This window comes from Hyla sarda, chromosome 2 (genome assembly GCF_029499605.1).
Source record: "Hyla sarda isolate aHylSar1 chromosome 2, aHylSar1.hap1, whole genome shotgun sequence".
NCBI classification, from domain to species: domain Eukaryota; kingdom Metazoa; phylum Chordata; class Amphibia; order Anura; family Hylidae; genus Hyla; species Hyla sarda.
In genome coordinates, this window is record NC_079190.1 from 2,711,067 (window position 1) to 2,731,887 (window position 20,821).

At 43.7% G+C, this 20,821-nt stretch overlaps 1 protein-coding gene across 1 annotated transcript; it reads right to left on the bottom strand.

Moving 5' to 3' along the window:
• Positions 1–150: 150 nt before the first annotated feature.
• ART1 (ADP-ribosyltransferase 1) lies at positions 151–14,355 on the bottom strand. Its single transcript, XM_056560253.1, has 4 exons — positions 14,278–14,355; positions 10,420–11,164; positions 1,066–1,104; positions 151–445 (listed from the first exon to the last, which is right to left on the bottom strand). Exons 1-4 carry the CDS (start codon positions 14,353–14,355, stop codon positions 348–350), a joined length of 960 nt encoding a protein of 319 aa, XP_056416228.1. The 3' UTR covers positions 151–347.
• Positions 14,356–20,821: the final 6,466 nt, after the last annotated feature.

A 20,821-nucleotide genomic window follows, 5' to 3' on the forward strand; every position in this document is an offset into this window, starting at 1 on the left:
TTAATCACCACATGGTAAGGGCGACCCCCCCCCCCCCTGTAACATTACAACCTGTGTATTAGCCTCTCCCCCCCCCCCCCCCCCCGTATCCTCACAACCTGTGTATTAGCCCCTCTGGTCGTCCTCGTACAGTATATACAGTAATTCACACGTTATGGATGGAAATGGGGAAACAGGAAACAAAGAGATTCCAGACATTGGGGCCACGTCCCGTAGCTGATGACCGCGTGGCCTCCGTTATATAAGAAGGATCCGTCCCAGGAAGTCTTGGCCGTCAGTAGAAGTGCAGACATGTTATGCCACCATGATGTCCCCTCTCACCCTCTTCTCAGAGTCGGGGTCACAGGTCACAGGTGGAGGACCTGACCCAGTATTTGTGATAGGATCAGCAGCGCACCGACCAGAACCACCACCGGAGTCTCCACTGTGATCGGGATACTGGAGGCTGGTGGGAAAAAACATAAAGCAAAATCAACCTCTTACCCTATATACATGTAAGTGCGGGGTCAGATACTATGGGATGGGAATTAATCGAGGGGAGGAGCAAACAATTACTAGGACCAAGGTCTGTGCCCCCAACCTTTCCCACTACTGCCGGTATATTACTGATCCAGGGGCCCAATATACATCGTATTATTTATAGGGCTCCGAGGTGTTACCATAACCTCTGCATCCCCTATAGCTGAGCCCCTGACCAGTATTAGGATCAAACTGGGATTAAAATAAGGTGCTACTTACCCCCCTGATCTTCCCCTGTGGTACAGGTCACCACTGATCTTTCTGGTCCTCGCTCGACACACAGGAAATGACTGGGAATGTCTGCTCAGCCAATCACTGAGGCCGGTCACTGCTGCTGCCAGTGACTGTCTAAGCGCCCGCCATCTTCTGTGTGTTCAGAGGAGACCAAGAAATGATGATCGGCAGAGAACAAAGGGCATCGGTACAGGAGCTGTCGGGGAGTTGCGGTACAGCGGTGGGGGGGTACTCTTACAGATCCAGTGCGGCCCCACAACATCAGGGGCAGCAGTGAGAGGGGCAGCGGTGGGGGAGGCGTCTGGCACTTACCTGAATTGTAAGGACACCAGTTCAATCTGCATGTTCGGTCTGTAAAAAAACCAAAAAAAAATTATAATACATGTGAGGATATACAGATAGTCCAAGGCTGGTATCTCATCTACATATAGTCCAAGGCTGGTATCTCATCTACGTATAGTCCTAGGCTGGTATCTCATTTACGTATAGTCCTAGGATGGTATCTCATCTATATATAGTCCAAGGCTGGTATCTCATCTACGTATAGTCCTAGGCTGGTATCTCATCTACAGATAGTCCAAGGCTGGTATCTCATCTACGTATAGTCCTAGGCTGGTATCTCATCTACATATAGTCCTAGGCTGGTATCTCATCTACGTATAGTCCTAGGCTGGTATCTCATCTACGTATAGTCCTAGGCTGGTATCTCATCTACGTATAGTCCTAGGATGGTATCTCATCTACGTATAGTCCTAGGCTGGTATCTCATCTACATATAGTCCTAGGCTGGTATCTCATCTACGTATAGTCCTAGGCTGGTATCTCATCTACGTTTAGTCCTAGGCTGGTATCTCATCTACGTATAGTCCTAGGATGGTATCTCATCTACGTATAGTCCTAGGCTGGTATCTCATCTACGTATAGTCCTAGGCTGGTATCTCATCTACGTATAGTCCAAGGCTGGTATCTCATTTACGTATAGTCCTAGGATGGTATCTCATCTACAGATAGTCCAAGGCTGGTATCTCATCTGCGTATAGTCCGAGGCTGGTATGTCATCTACATATAGTCCAAGGCTGGTATCTCATCTACGTATAGTCCTAGGCTGGTATCTCATCTACGTATAGTCCAAGGCTGGTATCTCATTTACGTATAGTCCTAGGATAGTATCTAATTTACGCATAGTCCTAGGATGGTATCTCATCTACAGATAGTCCAAGGCTGGTATCTCATCTGCGTATAGTCCGAGGCTGGTATCTCATCTACATATAGTCCAAGGCTGGTATCTCATTTACGTATAGTCCTAGGATAGTATCTCATTTACGTATAGTCCTAGGATGGTATCTCATCTACAGATGGTCCAAGGCTGGTATCTCATCTACGTATAGTCCGAGGCTGGTATCTCATCTACGTATAGTCCTAGGATGGTATCTCATCTACGTATAGTCCAAGGCTGGTATCTCATCTACATATAGTCCAAGGCTGGTATCTCATCTACGTATAGTCCTAGGCTGGTATCTCATCTATGTATAGTCCTAGGCTGGTATCTCATCTACAGATAGTCCAAGGCTGGTATCTCATCTACGTAAAGTCCTAGGCTGGTATCTCATCTACGTATAGTCCTAGTATGGTATCTCATCTACGTATAGTCCTAGTATGGTATCTCATCTACGTATAGTCCTAGGCTGGTATCTCATCTACAGATAGTCCAAGGCTGGTATCTCATCTACGTAAAGTCCTAGGCTGGTATCTCATCTACGTATAGTCCTAGTATGGTATCTCATTTACGTATAGTCCTAGGCTGGTATCTCATCTACGTATAGTCCTAGGCTGGTATCTCATCTACGTATAGTCCTAGGCTGGTATCTCATCTACGTATAGTCCTAGGCTGGTATCTCATCTACGTATAGTCCTAGGCTGGTATCTCATCTACAGATAGTCCAAGGCTGGTATCTCATCTACAAATAGTCCAAGGCTGGCATCTCATCTACGTATACTCCTAGGCTGGTATCTCATCTACAGATAGTCCAAGGCTGGTATCTCATCTACGTATAGTCCTAGGCTGGTATCTCATCTACATATAGTCCAAGGCTGGTATCTCATCTACGTATAGTCCTAGGATGGTATCTCATTTACGTATAGTCCTAGGCTGGTATCTCATCTACATATAGTCCAAGGCTGGTATCTCATCTACGTATAGTCCAAGGCTGGTATCTCATCTACGTATAGTCCTAGAATGGTATCTCATTTACGTATAGTCCTAGGCTGGTATCTCATCTACGTATAGTCCTAGGCTGGTATCTCATCTACATATAGTCCAAGGCTGGTATCTCATCAACGTATAGTCCTAGGATGGTATCTCATTTACGTATAGTCCTAGGCTGGTATGTCATCTACGTATAGTCCTAGGCTGGTATCTCATCTACGTATAGTGCAAGGTTGGTATCTCATCTACGTATAGTCCTAGGCTGGTATCTCATTTACGTATAGTCCTAGGCTGGTATCTCATCTACGTATAGTCCTAGGCTGGTATCTCATCTACGTATAGTCCAAGGCTGGTATTTCATCTACGTATAGTCCTAGGCTAGTATCTCATCTACGTATAGTCCTAGGCTGGTATCTCATCTACATATAGTCCTAGGCTGGTATCTCATGTACGTATAATCCTATGATGGTATCTCATCTACGTATAGTCCTAGGCTGGTATCTCATCTACGTATAGTCCTAGGCTGGTATCTCATCTACGTATAATCCTAGGATGGTATCTCATCTATGTATAGTCCTAGGCAGGTATCTCATCTACATATAGTCCAAGGCTGGAAACTCATCTACATATAGTCCTAGGATGGTATCTCATCTACGTATAGTCCAAGGCTGGTATCTCATCTACATATAGTCCAAGGCTGGTATCTCATCTACGTATAGTCCTAGGATGGTATCTCATCTACGTATAGTCCTAGGATGGTATCTCATTTACGTATAGTCCTAGGCTGGTATGTCATCTACGTATAGTCCTAGGCTTGTATCTCATCTACATATAGTCCAAGGCTGGTATCTCATCTACGTATAGTCCTAGGATGGTATCTCATCTACGTATAGTCCTAGGATGGTATCTAATCTACGTATAGTCCTAGGATGGTATCTCATTTACGTATAGTCCTAGGCTGGTATGTCATCTACGTATAGTCCTAGGCTTGTATCTCATCTACTTATAGTCCAAGGCTGGTATCTCATCTACGTATAGTCCTAGGCTGGTATCTCATCTACGTATAGTCCTAGGATGGTATCTCATTTACGTATAGTCCTAGGCTGGTATCTCATCTACATATAGTCCAAGGCTGGTATCTCATCTACGTATAGTCCTAGGATGGTATCTCATTTACGTATAGTCCAAGGCTGGTATCTCATCTACGTATAGTCCTAGGCTGGTATCTCATCTACATATAGTCCAAGGCTGGTATCTCATCTACATATAGTCCTAGGATGGTATCTCATCTACGTATAGTCCTAGGCTGGTATCTCATCTACGTATAGTCCTAGGCTGGTATCTCATCTACGTATAGTCCAAGGCTGGTATTTCATCTACGTATAGTCCTAGGCTGGTATCTCATCTACGTATAGTCCAAGGCTGGTATCTCATCTACGTATAGTCCTAGGCTGGTATCTCATCTACGTATAGTCCTAGGCTAGTATTTCATCTACGTATAGTCCAAGGCTGGTATCTCATCTACGTATAGTCCAAGGCTGGTATCTCATCTACGTATAGTCCTAGGATGGTATCTCATCTACGTATAGTCCTAGGCTGGTATCTCATCTACGTATAGTCCTAGGCTGGTATCTCATCTACGTATAGTCCAAGGCTGGTATTTCATCTACGTATAGTCCTAGGCTGGTATCTCATCTACGTATAGTCCAAGGCTGGTATCTCATCTACGTATAGTCCTAGGCTGGTATCTCATCTACGTATAGTCCTAGGCTAGTATTTCATCTACGTATAGTCCAAGGCTGGTATCTCATCTACGTATAGTCCAAGGCTGGTATCTCATCTACGTATAGTCCTAGGATGGTATCTCATCTACATATAGTCCAAGGCTGGTATCTCATCTACGTATAATCCTAGGCTGGTATCTCATCTACATATAGTCCTAGGATGGTATCTCATCTACGTATAGTCCAAGGCTGGTATCTCATCTACATATAGTCCAAGGCTGGTATCTCATCTACGTATAGTCCTAGGCTGGTATCTCATCTACGTTTAGTCCTAGGATGGTATCTCATCTACGTATAGTCCTAGGCTGGTATCTCATCTACGTATAGTCCTAGGATGGTATCTCATCTACTTGTAGTCCTAGGTTGGTATCTCATCTACGTATAGTCCTAGGATGGTATCTCATCTACGTATAGTCCTAGGCTGGTATCTCATCTACATATAGTCCAAGGCGGGTATCTCATCTACGTATAGTCCTAGGCTGGTATCTCATCTACTTATAGTCTTAGGATGGTAACTCATCTACGTATAGTCCTAGGATGGTATCTCATTTATATATAGTCCAAGGCTGGTATCTCATCTACGTATAGTCCTAGGCTGGTATCTTGTCTTTGTATAGTCCTAGGATGGTATCTCATCTTTTTATAGTCCTAGGCATGTATCTAATCTCTGTATAGTCCCAGGCTGGTATCTAATCTACGTATAGTCCTAGGCTGGTATCGCATCTACTTATAGTCTTAGGATGGTATCACATCTACTTATAGGCTGGTGTCTCATCTACTTATAGTCCTAGGCTGGTATCTCATCTACGTATAGTCCTAGGATGGTATCTCATCTACGTATAGTCCAAGGCTGGTATCTCATCTACGTATAGTCCTAGGCTGGTATCTCATCTACATATAGTCCTAGGCTGGTATCTCATCTACGCTTAGTCCTAGGCTGGTATCTCATCTACGTTTAGTCCTAGGCTGGTATCTCATCTACGTTTAGTCCTAGGCTGGTATCTCATCTACGTTTAGTCCTAGGCTGGTATCATGTCTTTGTATAGTCCTAGGCATCTATCTCAACTCTGTATTGTCTGGTATCTCATCTAAGTATAGTCCAAGGCTGGTATCTCATCCACATATAGTCCTAGGCTGGTATCTCATCTACGTATAGTCCTAGGATGGTTTCTAGTCTTTGTATAGTCCTAGGATGGTATCTCATCTTTTTATAGTCCTAGGATTGTATCTCATCTATGTATAGTCCTAGGCTGGTATCTCATCTACGTATAGTCCTAGGCTTGTATCTCATCTACGTATAGTCCTAAGCTGGTATCTCATCTACGTATAGTCCTAGGCTGGTATCTCATCTACGTATAGTCCTAGGCTTGTATCTCATCTACGTATAGTCCTAGGCTTGTATCTCATCTACGTATAGTCCTAGGATGGTATCTCATCTACGTATAGTCCTAGGATGGTATCTCATCTACATATAGTCCTAGGATGGTATCTCATCTACGTATAGTCCTAGGATGGTATCTCATCTACGTATAGTCCTAGGCTGATATCTCATCTACGTATAGTCCCAGGCTGGTATCTCATCTACGTATAGTCCTAGGCTAGTATCTCATCTACTTATAGTCTTAGGATGGTATCTCATCTACTTATAGTCTTAGGATGGTATCTCATCTACTTATAGGCTGGTATCTCATCTACGCTGAGTCCTAGGCTGGTATCTCATCTACGTTTAGTCCTAGGCTGGTATCTTGTCTTTGTATAGTCCTAGGATGGTATCTCATCTTTTTATAGTCTTAGGCATCTATCTCAACTCTGTATAGTCTGGTATCTCATCTAAGTATAGTCCAAGGCTGGTATCTCATCCACGTATGGTCCTAGGCAGGTATCTCATCTACGTATAGTCCTAGGATGGTATCTCATCCACGTATAGTCCTAGGATGGTTTCTAGTCTTTGTATAGTCCTAGGCTGGTATCTCATCTTTTTATAGTCCTAGGATGGTATCTCTTCTACGTATAGTCCTAGGCTGGTATCTCTTCTACGTATAGTCCAAGGCTGGTATCTCATCTACGTATAGTCCTAGGATGGTATCTCTTCTACGTATAGTCCTAGGCTGGTATCTCATCTTTTTATAGTCCTAGGATGGTATCTCTTCTACGTATAGTCCAAGGCTGGTATCTCATCTACGTATAATCCTACGATGGTATCTCATCTACGTATAGTCCTAGGCTGGTATCTCATCTACGTATAGTCCTAGGCTTGTATCTCATCTACGTATAGTCCTAGGCTGGTATCTCATCTACGTATAGTCCTAGGCTGGTATCTCATCTACGTATAGTCCTAGGCTTGTATCTCATCTACGTATAGTCCTAGGCTTGTATCTCATCTACGTATAGTCCTAGGATGGTATCTCATCTACGTATAGTCCTAGGATGGTATCTCATCTACATATAGTCCTAGGATGGTATCTCATCTACGTATAGTCCTAGGATGGTATCTCATCTACGTATAGTCCTAGGCTGATATCTCATCTACGTATAGTCCCAGGCTGGTATCTCATCTACGTATAGTCCTAGGCTAGTATCTCATCTACTTATAGTCTTAGGATGGTATCTCATCTACTTATAGGCTGGTATCTCATCTACGCTGAGTCCTAGGCTTGTATCTCATCTACGTTTAGTCCTAGGCTGGTATCTTGTCTTTGTATAGTCCTAGGATGGTATCTCATCTTTTTATAGTCTTAGGCATCTATCTCAACTCTGTATAGTCTGGTATCTCATCTAAGTATAGTCCAAGGCTGGTATCTCATCCACGTATGGTCCTAGGCTGGTATCTCATCTACGTATAGTCCTAGGATGGTATCTCATCCACGTATAGTCCTAGGATGGTTTCTAGTCTTTGTATAGTCCTAGGCTGGTATCTCATCTTTTTATAGTCCTAGGATGGTATCTCTTCTACGTATAGTCCAAGGCTGGTATCTCATCTACGTATAGTCCTAGGATGGTATCTCTTCTACGTATAGTCCTAGGCTGGTATCTCATCTACGTATAATCCTACGATGGTATCTCATCTACGTATAGTCCTAGGCTGGTATCTCATCTACGTATAGTCCTAGGCTGGTATCTCATCTACGTATAGTCCTAGGCTGGTATCTCATCTACATGTAGTCTAAGGCTGGTAACTCATCCAGGTATAGTCCTAGGCTGGTATCTCATCTACGTATAGTCCTAGGCTGGTATCTCATCTACGTATAGTCCTAGGCTGGTATGTCATCTACGTATAGTCCTAGGCTGGTATCTCATCTACGTATAGTCCTAGGCTGGTATCTCATCTACGTATAGTCCTAGGCTGGTATCTCATCTACGTATAGTCCAAGGCTGGTATCTCATCTACATATAGTCCTAGGCTGGTATCTCATCTACGTATAGTCCTAGGCTGGTATCTCATCTACGTATAGTCCTAGGCTGGTATCTCATCTACGTATAGTCCTAGGCTGGTATCTCATCTATGTATTATCCTAGGATGGTATCTCATCTACGTATAGTCCTAGGATGGTATCTCCTCTACATATAGTCCTAGGCTGGTATCTCATCTACGTATAGTCCTAGGCTGGTATCTCATCTACGTGTAGTCCAAGGCTGGTATCTCATCTACTTATAGTCCTAAGCTGGTATCTCATCTACTTATAGTCCTAGGCTGGTATCTCATCTACATATAGTCCTAGGCTGGTATCTCATCTACGTATAGTCCTAGGCTGGTATCTCATCTACTTATAGTCCAAGGCTGGTATTTCATCTACGTATAGTCCTAGGCTGGTATCTCATATACGTATAGTACTAGGCTGGTATCTCATCTACGTATAGTCCTAGGCTGGTATCTCATCTACGTATAGTCCAAGGCTGGTATCTCATCTACGTATAGTCCTAGGCTGGTATCTCATCTACGTATAGTCCTAGGCTGGTATCTCATCTACGTATAGTCCTAGGCTGGTATCTCATCTACGTATAGTCCTAGGCTGGTATCTCATCTACGTATAGTTCATGGCTTGTATCTCATCTACGTATAGTCCTAGGCTGGTATCTCATCTACGTATAGTCCTAGGCTGGTATCTCATCTACGTATAGTCCTAGGCTGGTATCTCATCTACGTATAGTCCTAGGCTGGTATCTCATCTATGCATAGTCCTAGGCTGGTATCTCATCTACGTATAATCCTAGGATGGTATCTCATCTACATATAGTCCTAGGCTGGTATCTCATCTACGTATAGTCCTAGGCTGGTATCTCATCTACATATAGTCCTAGGCTGGTATCTCATCTACGTATAGTCCTAGGCTGGTATCTCATCTACGTATAGTCCTAGGCTGGTATCTCATCCACATATAGTCCTAGGCTGGTATCTCATCTACGTATAATCCTAGGATGGTATCTCATCTACGTATAGTCCTAGGCTGGTATCTCATCTCTGTATAGTCCTAGGCTGGTATCTCATCTACATATAGTCCTAGGCTGGTATCTCATCTGTGTATAGTCCTAGGATGGTATCTCATCTACGTATAGTCCTAGGATGGTATCTCATCTACGTATAGTCCTAGGCTGGTATCTCATCTACGTATAGTCCTAGGCTGGTATCTCATCTGCGTATAGTCCTAGGCTGGTATCTCATCTATGTATAGTCCTAGGATGGTATCTCATCTACATATAGTCCAAGGCTGGTATCTCATCTACGTATAGTCCTAGGCTGGTATCTCATCTACGTATAGTCCTAGGCTGGTATCTCATCTGCGTATAGTCCTAGGCTGGTATCTCATCTACGTATAGTCCTAGGCTGGTATCTCATCTACGTATAGTCCTAGGCTGGTATCTCATCTACGTATAGTCCTAGGCTGGTATCTCATCTACGTATAGTCCTAGGCTGGTATCTCATCTACGTATAATCCTAGGATGGTATCTCATCTACGTATAGTCCTAGGCTGGTAACTCATCTACATATAGTCCTAGGCTGGTATCTCATCTCTGTATAGTCCTAGGCTGGTATCTCATCTACATATAGTCCTAGGCTGGTATCTCATCTGTGTATAGTCCTAGGATGGTATCTCATCTACGTATAGTCCTAGGATGGTATCTCATCTACATATAGTCCTAGGCTGGTATCTCATCTACGTATAGTCCTAGCCTGGTATCTCATCTGCGTATAGTCCTAGGCTGGTATCTCATCTACGTATAGTCCTAGGCTGGTATCTCATCTACGTATAGTCCTAGGATGGTATCTCATCTACGTATAGTCCTAGGATGGTATCTCATCTACGTATAGTCCTAGGATGGTATCTCATCTACGTATAGTCCTAGGCTGGTATCTCATCTACGTATAGTCCTAGGATGGTATCTCATCTACTTATAGTCCTAGGCTGGTATCTCATCTACGTATAGTCCTAGGATGGTATCTCATCTACGTATAGTCCTAGGCTGGTATCTCATCTATGTATAGTCCTAGGCTGGTATCTCATCTACGTATAGTCCTTGGCATGTATCTAATCTATGTATAGTGCGGTATCTCATCTACTTATAGTCCTAGGATGGTATCTCATCTATGAATAGTCCTTGGCATGTATCTAATCTATGTATAGTGCGGTATCTCATCTACGTATAGTCCTAGTCCTGTTTGTGATGGCCGTCGCTCACTTTTCACCAGTTCGCAGTTGTAGACGCTGGACTTCTCCAGGGACTGCAGAGCGATCACGTTCCGGTCTCTTTCTCGGGTGAAGTTCGTCACTTTAAACTTTTCAAATGGCGGAATCAGAACCTCCTCCTCCCCGGGGAAGAAGGAGAAGTTCTTGATGTTGACGCCATAACACGTCCGGATGCTGAAGAAAGTGTCTTCTCCAAACTGCAAAGCATTCTGGTCGTTCTTGGATGAAGAGGTGAATTGACCGAACCGTATGGGTTTACGGGACTCTGACTTAAACCTGACCCCTCTGATCCCTCTGAAGACCATGTGACAGGCCGGGGTGTCCACCTCATCCAGGACCTGCAGAGCCTTGGTCAGATAGAAGTGAAGGACCTTGAAGTTGAAGTTCCTGAGGTAATACTGCTTGGACTGGCCGGCCTCCCGCACCGCCTCATTGAAGACCTTGTGCAGAGGACCATTAATGGTGTACGCGAACAGCGCGATGGCGTATTCATCCCTGAAGCCCTTCGGTAAATTCACATATCTCTGCTTATCCTGCTGCCACTTAAAGGTGGCCGTGTCCCAACCATCAGCAAACTCCTTATTGGTGGCGTACTCCTCCCGGAACAGCTGGGGGATCTCCTTCTCCATGGCGTCACTGCACCCTCTGTACTGGTCATCAAAGGATGTGGGAGCCATGTCCAGAATGGATTCCTTAGGAGAAAAGATGTCTCTTCTGGAAACCCTGCGACCGCCAACCTGGTGAAGGTAGATATAGTGTCAGACGTCTCTATATCATACGTATTATATATGACTACTCATAAGACTACTATAATACTGCTCCTATATACAATAATATAACTACTATAATACTGCCCCTATATACAAGAATATAACTACTATAATACTGCCCCCTATATACAAGAATATAACTACTATAATACTGCTCCTATATACAAGAATATAACTACTATAATACTGCTCCTATATACAATTATATAACTACTATAATACTGCCCCTATATACAAGAATATAACTACTATAATACTGCTCCTATATACAAGAATATAACTACTATAATACTGCTCCTATATACAATAATATAACTACTATAATACTGCCCCTATATACAAGAATATAACTACTATAATACTGCTCCTATATACAAGAATATAACTACTATAATACTGCCTCCTATGAACAAGAATATAACTACTATAATACTTCTCCTATATACAAGAATATAACTACTATAATACTGCTCCTATATACAAGAATATAACTACTATAATACTGCTCCTATATACAAGAATATAACTACTATAATACTGCTCCTATATACAAGAATATAACTACTATAATACCGCTCCTATATACAAGAATATAACTACTATAATACTGCCTCCTATATACAAGAATATAACTACTATAATACTGCTCCTATATACAAGAATATATCTATTATAATACTGCTCCTATATACAAGAATATAACTACTATAATACTGCTCCTATATACAAGAATATAACTACTATAATACTGCCTCCTATATACAAGTATATAACTACTATAATACTGCTCCTGTATACAAGAATATAACTACTATAATACTACTCCTATATACAAGAATATAACTACCATAATACTGCCCCCAATATACAAGAATATAACTACTATAATACTGCTCCTATATACAAGAATATAACTACTATAATACTGCTCCTATATACAAGAATATAACTACTATAATACTGCCCCTATATTCAAGAATATAACTACTATAATACTGCCCCTATATACAAGAATATAATTACTATGATACTGTCTCCTATGTACAGGAATATAACTACTATAATACTGCTCCTATATACAAGAATATAACTACTATAATACTGCTCCTATATACAAGAATATAACTACTATAATACTGCTCCTATATACAAGAATATAACTACTATAATACTGCTCCTATATACAAGAATATATCTACTATAATACTGCTCCTATATACAAGAATATAACTACTATAATAGTGCCTCCTATATATAAGAATATAACTACTATAATACTGCTCCTATATACAAGAATATAACTACTATAATACTGCCTCCTATATACAAGAATATAACTACTATAATACTGCTCCTATATACAAGAATATGACTACTATAATACTGCCTCCTATATACAAGAATATAACTTCTATAATACTGCTCCTATATACAAGAATATAACTACTATAATACTGCTCCTATATACAAGAATATATCTATTATAATACTGCTCCTATATACAAGAATATAACTACTATAATACTGCTCCTATATACAAGAATATAACTACTATAATACTGCCTCCTATATACAAGTATATAACTACTATAATACTGCTCCTGTATACAAGAATATAACTACTATAATACTACTCCTATATACAAGAATATAACTACCATAATACTGCCCCCAATATACAAGAATATAACTACTATAATACTGCTCCTATATACAAGAATATAATTACTATAATACTGCTCCTATATTCAAGAATATAACTACTATAATACTGCTCCTATATACAAGAATATAACTACTATAATACTGCTCCTATATACAAGAATATAACTACTATAATACTGCCCCTATATTCAAGAATATAACTACTATAATACTGCCCCTATATACAAGAATATAATTACTATGATACTGTCTCCTATGTACAGGAATATAACTACTATAATACTGCTCCTATATACAAGAATATAACTACTATAATACTGCTCCTATATACAAGAATATAACTACTATAATACTGCTCCTATATACAAGAATATAACTACTATAATACTGCTCCTATATACAAGAATATATCTACTATAATACTGCTCCTATATACAAGAATATAACTACTATAATAGTGCCTCCTATATATAAGAATATAACTACTATAATACTGCTCCTATATACAAGAATATAACTACTATAATACTGCCTCCTATATACAAGAATATAACTACTATAATACTGCTCCTATATACAAGAATATGACTACTATAATACTGCCTCCTATATACAAGAATATAACTTCTATAATACTGCTCCTATATACAAGAATATAACTACTATAATACTGCTCCTATATACAAGAATATAACTACTATAATACTGCCCCTATATACAAGAATATAACTACTATAATACTGCTCCTATATACAAGAATATAACTAATATAATACTGCTCCTATATACAAGAATATAACTACTATAATACTGCTCCTATATACAAGAATATAACTGCTTTAATACTGCTCCTATATACAAGAATATAACTACTATAATACTACCTCCAATATACAAGAATATAACTACTATAATACTGCCCCTATATTACAAGAATATAATTACTATAATACTGCTCCTATATACAAGAATATAACTACTATAATACTGCTCCTATATACAAGAATATAACTACTATAATACTGCTCCTATGTACAGGAATATAACTACTATAATACTGCTCCTATATACAAGAATATAACTACTATAATACTGCTCCTATGTACAGGAATATATCTACTATAATACTGCTCCTATATACAAGAATATAACTACTATAATACTGCCCCTATATACAAGAATATAACTACTATAATACTGCCCCTATATACAAGAATATAATTACTATAAAACTGTCTCCTATGTACAGGAATATAACTACTATAATACTGCTCCTATATACAAGAATATAACTACTATAATACTAACCCTATATACAAGAATATAACTACTATAATACTACCCCTATATACAAGAATATAACTACTATAATACTGCCCCCTATGGACAGGAATGTATGCTCAGTGGTATCTCACCTGTATAATGGTGCTCAGTATAATCAGGGTTATGATGATGGGGGTTGTAGTATAATATTCTGCAGATTTCGTCCCCATTTTCCTGCGGTGACATAGACAGGTATTAGAGACTTTATTACCTATAGACATCACATTATAGTATAAGATATAAGAGCAGAACCTCTGGATTATTAGGTGACAATGGCGCCAATTGTGAGGAACAAATGGCCGGTCAGTCCTGTTTGTGCTGTAACAACTGTGACCGGGGCTGAATAGTGATGTGTAGACCAATTGGGTCAGATCATCTCTAGACCGGCTGGTCATGTGGGATGTTCCCGGTATGTAGTGGTTGTTGCCTACCAAAAATGCTCCAAGAAAGGACAACTGGTGGCCAGGACAGGGTCATGGGGCCCAAAAAAGGCCAACATTTACTGGGAACAGGGTCATGAGGCCCAGGGAAGCACAATGGGTGACTGGGGACAGGGTCATTTGGCCCGAGGAAGGACAACCAGTGACGGGGCAGGGTCATGGGGCCAAATGAAGGACAGCCAGTGACTGGGGACAGGGTCATGGAGGTCCAAAAAAGGACAACAAGTGACCAGGGAAGGAAAAACAATGATTGGGGACAGGATAATGGGGCCCAGGAAAGGACAACCAGTAACTTGGGACATGGTCATGGGGCCCAGGGCTCATTGATGTGTGGGGATGAAGGCTGCTGTAGAGGAAATTGTTGAAAATCCTCCTTCTTTCCAGGATACATATGAATCAGATCACACAGGACATAATGTATGTAATAATGCACATGGAGGTATCAGAAGACGCAATGGGTTTTTCCAAGTATTCAATGGATTATTCATTTTGGGAGTTGCACAATAGTGAGGGAGAAATAGCTTTTGTATAGAAAAGTAAAAAAAAATATATATATATATCCCTTTTTTGGGGCTCATGGATTGTGTATGTGTAGGCCTGGCTGGTAGTAACAGCAGCAGCAGCAGCAAGGGTGATGGCAGACTGGTTGGATGGGTGACACGTGTAGATTCTGGAGAGTAGATGGGTGACACGTGTAGATGTTGGAGGGTGGATGGGTGACAGGTGGAGATTCTAAAGGGTGGATGGGTGACACAGGTAGATGTTGGAGGGTAGATAGGTGACAGTTGGAGATTCAGATGGGTGGATGGGCGACACGTGTCGATTCTAGAAGATGGATGGGTGACACGTGTAGATTCTGGAAAATGGATGGGTGACACATGTAGATTCTGAAGGGTGGATGGGTGACACGTGTGGATGTTGGAGGGTATATAGGTGACAGGTGGAGATTCTGGTGGGTGGATGGGTGACACGTGTAGGTTCTGGAGGGTAAATGGGTGACACGTGTAGATGTTGAAGGATGGATGGGTGACCGGTGGAGTTTCTGGAGGGTGGATGGGTGACATGTGTAGATTCTGGAGGGTGCATGGGTGACACATGTAGTTTCTGGAGGGTGGATGGGTGACACGTGTAGTGTGAGGAAGAAATAGCTTTTGTATAGAAAAGTTAAAAACAAATATATATCCCTTTTTTGGGGATCATGGATTGTGTATGTGTAGGCCTGGCTGGTAGTAACAGCAGCAGCAGTAGTAGCCAGTGGAAAGGACAGCAGGCAGTGGTGAAATGTTGGTGTATTAGTAGAGCCAGCGTGCAGCAGGAGGTGGTGGACTGATGGGAGTAGTAGTATTCAGCGTACAGCAGGAGGTGGTGGACTGGTGGCATTTGTAGTATCCAGTGTACAGCAGGAGGTGGTGGACTGATGGGAGTTTTAGTAGCCAGCATACAGGAGGTGGTGGACTGCTGGGGGTTGCAGTTGCCAGCGGACAGGATAGCAGGCAGTGGTGGGCTGGTGAGAGTAGTAGTAGCCAATGTACAGCAGGTGTGAAAGTACAGGTCAGCCCACCGCACAATGCTTTGCTCAAATTGCTTTGTGTTGAAGTGTGATAGTTTTTTTTTATGAACTCGTCATGCAATCGCTCTGCTAGGACTTGCAGTGTATCAACTGGACACAGCAATATGGGTCACTGAGGTCCGCCCACTGAACAATTCTTTGCTTTATGTTGTAGTATAAAAGCTTTCTGGGTCCAGCAGTTCCACAGTGAGATCTTCTCTGCGTTGCTTACTTCTCAGCTTTCTAGCCAAGATGGGCGCTGCAACACAGCGCATAAGGTTTTATCACTCCTGATTGGCCTGGGTGGCTGTATGCAAACAATGATATGCTAACCTGCGGTCATGTGATCTTGCTGCTAGCTGCAAAGTATGTTGGGCTACCCTGACATGGTGTTGCCCATGTGGTCTGCAGATCAATCTTTGGCTATCATTATGTTTGAGACAAAAGCAGGACTCAGCGCTAAAAACAATAGCCTTTCACTAAAAATAATAAATGTACACCCTTAGAAATACACTGACAGTACACGTGCCACCCATCCACCCTCCAGAATCTTCACATGTCACCCATTCACCATCCAGAATCTACACGTGTCACCCATCCACCCTCCAGAATCTCTACCTGTCACCATCCACCCTCCAGAATCTCTACCTGTCACCATCCACCCTCCAACATCTACACATGTCACCCATCCATCTTCTAGAATCTACATGTGTCACCCATCCACCCTCCAGAATATCCACCTGTCACCTATATACCCTCCAACATTCACACGTGTCACCCATCCACTCTTCAGAATCTACACGTGTCACCCATCCATCTTACAGAAAATACACGTGTCACCCATCCATCTTCTACAATCTACACGTGTCGCCCATCCATCTTCTAGAATCTCCACCTGTCACCCATCCACCCTCCAACATCTACACGTGTCACCCATCTACCCTCCAGAATCTACACGTGTCACCCATCCACCTTCCAGAATCTCCACCTGTGACCATCCACCCTCCAACATCTACACGTGTCACCCATTCATCTTCTAGAACCTACATGTCACCTATCCACCCTTCGGAATCTACACGTGTCACCCATACATCTTTCAGAATCTCTACCCGTCACCCATCCATCTTCCAGAATACACGTGTTACCCATCCATCTTCTAGTGTCGCCCATCCATCTTCTAGAATCTACATGTGTCACCCATCCACCCTCCAACATCTACATGTGTCACCCTTCCACCCTTCAAAATCTACACGTGTCACCCATCCACCCTCGAGGATCTACACGTGTCACCCATCCACCCTCCAACATCTACACGTGTCACCCATCCATCTTCTAGAATCTACAAGTGTCACCCATCCACCCTCCAACATCTACACGTGTAACCAATCAACCCACCAGAATCTCCACCTGTCACCTATCTACCCTCCAACATCTAAACATGTCACCCATCCACCCTTCAGAATCTACACGTGTTACCAGTACATCTTTCAGAATCTACACTTATGTCCCATCCTCCAGAATCTACAGGGTGCGCCATTTCTATGGATACACCTTAATAAAATGGGAATGGTTGGTGATAACTTCCTGTTTGTGGCACATTAGTATATGTGAGGGGGGAAACTTTTCAAGATGTGTGGTGACCATGGCGGCCATTTTGAAGTCGGCCATTTTGAATTTAACTTTTGTTTTTTCAATAGGAAGAGGGTCATGTGACACATTAAACTTATTGGTAATTTCACAAGAAAAACAATGATGTGCTTGGTTTTAACGTAACTTTATTCTTTCATGAGTTATTTACAAGTTTCTGACCACTTATAAAATGTGTTCAATGTGCTGCCCATTGTGTTGGATTGTCAATGCAACCCTCTTCTCTATATACTACTATATACTGTTACGCCGAGCGCTCCAGGTCCCTGCTCCTCCCCAGAGCGCTCGCGGCGTTCTCCTCTCTGCAGCGCCCCGGTCAGACCCGCTGACCGGGAGCGCTGCACTGACACTCACGACGGGGATGCGATTCGCATAGCGGGACGCTCCCGCTCGCGAATCGCATCCCAAGCCACTTACCTGTCCCGGTCCCTGGCTGTCACTTTCTGGCGCGCGTGGCTCCGCTCTCTAGGGTGCGCGCGCGCCAGCTCTCTATGATTTAAAGGGCCAGTGCACCAATGATTGGTGCCTGGCCCAATCAGTCTAATTAGCCTCCACCTGCTCCCTGCTCATATAACCTCACTTCCCCTTCACTGCTTTGCCGGATCTTGTTGCCATTGTGCCAGAGAAAGCGTTTTGTGTATGTCCCAAGCCTGTGTTCCAGACCTTCTGCTGTTGCCCCTGACTACGACCCTTGCTGCCTGCCCTGACCTTCTGCTACGTCCGACCTTGCTCTTGCCTTGTCCTTTTGTACCCCGCCTGTCTCAGCAGTCAGAGAGGTTGAGCCGTTACCGGTGGATACGACCTGGTTGCTACCGCCGCAGCAAGACCATCCCGCTTTGCGGCGGGCTCTGGTGAATACCAGTAGCAACTTAGAACCGGTCCACCGACACGGTCCACACCAATCCCTCTCTGACACAGAGGATCCACCTCCAGCCGGCCGAATCCTAACAGTACATCCAGCCATGGATCCCGCTGAGGTGCCGCTGCCAAGTCTTGCTGACCTACCCACGGTGGTCGCCCAGCAATCCCAACAAATCGCCCAACAAGGACAGCAGCTGTCGCAGTTGACCGCCATGCTACAGCAACTTCTGCCACTGCTACAGCAGCAACCATCTCCTCCGCCAGCTCCTGCACCTCCTCCGCAGCGAGTGCCCGCTCCTAGCCTCCGCTTGTCCCTGCCGGACAAATTTGATGGGGACTCTAGACTCTGCCGTGGTTTCCTGTCTTAATGTTCCCTACATATGGAGATGTTGTCGGACCAATTTCCTACAAAACGGTCTAAGGTGGCTTTTGTAGTTAGTCTTCTGTCTGGAAAGGCCTTGTCTTGGGCCACACCGCTCTGGGACCGCAATGATCCTGCCACAGCCTCTGTCCAGTCCTTCTTCGCTGAAGTCCGTAGTGTCTTCGAGGAGCCAGCCCGGGCCTCCTCTGCCGAGACTGCCTTGTTGAACCTAGTCCAAGGAACTTCTTCCGTAGGCGAATACGCCATCCAGTTTCGTACCCTTGCCTCAGAGCTAGCCTGGAACAATGAGGCCCTCTGCGCGACCTTCAAGAAAGGCTTATCCAGCAACATCAAGGATGTACTGGCCGCACGAGAAATTCCAGCTAACCTGCATGAACTTATCCATTTGGCCACCCGCATCGACAAGCGTTTTTCTGAAAGACACCAGGAGCTCTGCCAGGAAAAGGACCTTGATCTCTGGGCACCTCTCTCCCAGTATCCTTTGCAATCTACCCCTGTGCCTCCCGCCGAGGAGGCTATGCAAGTGGATCGGTCTCGCCTGACCCATGAAGAGAGGACTTGCCGCAGAGATAAAAATTTATGTCTGTACTGCGCTAGTACCAAACATTTCTTGGTGGATTGCCCTATTCGTCCTCCGCGTCTGGGAAACGCACGCACCCTGTTCAAATGGGAGTGGTGTCCCTTGGTGTGAATTCTGCTTCTCCACGTCTCACTGTGCCCGTGCGGATTGCTCCTTCTGCCAACTCCTCCCTCTCAGCCGTGGCCAGCTTGGACCCTGGTTCTGCTGGAAATTTTATTCTGGCCTCTTTGGTTAATAGGTTCTGCATCCCGGTGACCCCTCTCGTCAAGCCGCTCTACATTTCTTCGGTCAACGGAGTAAAATTGGACTCCACTGTGCATTACCGCACAGAACCCCTGCTCATGAGCATTGGACTGCATCACGAGAAAATTTAATTTTTTGTTCTGCCCAACTGCACCTCTGAAGTCCTCCTCGGTCTGCCATGGCTCCAACGTCATTCTCCTACCCTTGACTGGACCACCGATCAAGAATTGGGGTCCTGCTTGTCACAAATGATGCCTCACATCTGCTCCTCATAGCCCCCTTCCTGGTAACACTCTGCCCCGTGACAAGCTTCACCCTCTGCCCCCCCCTCCCCATTCCCACTTCTTCTGGATTGCCTGCCGCTGATGTTGCTTCCCAGGACTTCTCTTTTTTCCGGAAGGAAACTCAAGAGTCGCCCCCTATGTTCTCATCTCATTTGAAGGGACAAGGAGACAAAAAGAGGGGGAGATCTAAGGGGGGGGGGGTGTACTGTTACGCCGAGCGCTCTGGGTCCCTGCTCCTCCCCAGAGCGCTTGCGGCGTTCTCCTCTCTGCAGCGCCCCGGTCAGACCCGCTGACCGGGAGCGCTGCACTGACACTCACGAAGGGGATGCGATTCGCATAGCGGGACGCGTCTGCTCGCGAATCGCATCCCAAGCCACTTACCTGTCCCGGTCCCCGGCTGTCACGTTCAGGCGCGCGCGGCTCCGCTCTCTAGGGCGCGCACGCCAGCTCTCTAAGATTTAAAGGGCCAGTGCACCAATGATTGGTGCTTGGCCCAATCAGTCTAATTAGCCTCCACCTGCTCCCTGCTCATATAAGCTCACTTCCCCTTCCCAGCATTGCCGGATCTTGTTGCCATTGTGCCAGAGAAAGCATTTAGTGTATGTCCCAAGCCTGTGTTCCAGACCTTCTGCTGTTGCCCCTGACTACGA

What these genes read in the sequence shown, in the direction of transcription:
- ART1 (XM_056560253.1), bottom strand. Translation starts at nt 14,355, where the DNA reads ATGGGGACGAAATCTGCAGAATATTATACTACAACCCCCATCATCATA. An exon ending in CAACTGCGAACTGGTGAAAA is followed by an intron (nt 1,105 to 10,419) that starts GTGAGCGACGGC and finishes GTTTTTTTACAG; the next exon opens with ACCGAACATGCAGATTGAAC. An exon ending in CTGGTGTCCTTACAATTCAG is followed by an intron (nt 446 to 1,065) that starts GTAAGTGCCAGA and finishes TTTTCCCACCAG; the next exon opens with CCTCCAGTATCCCGATCACA.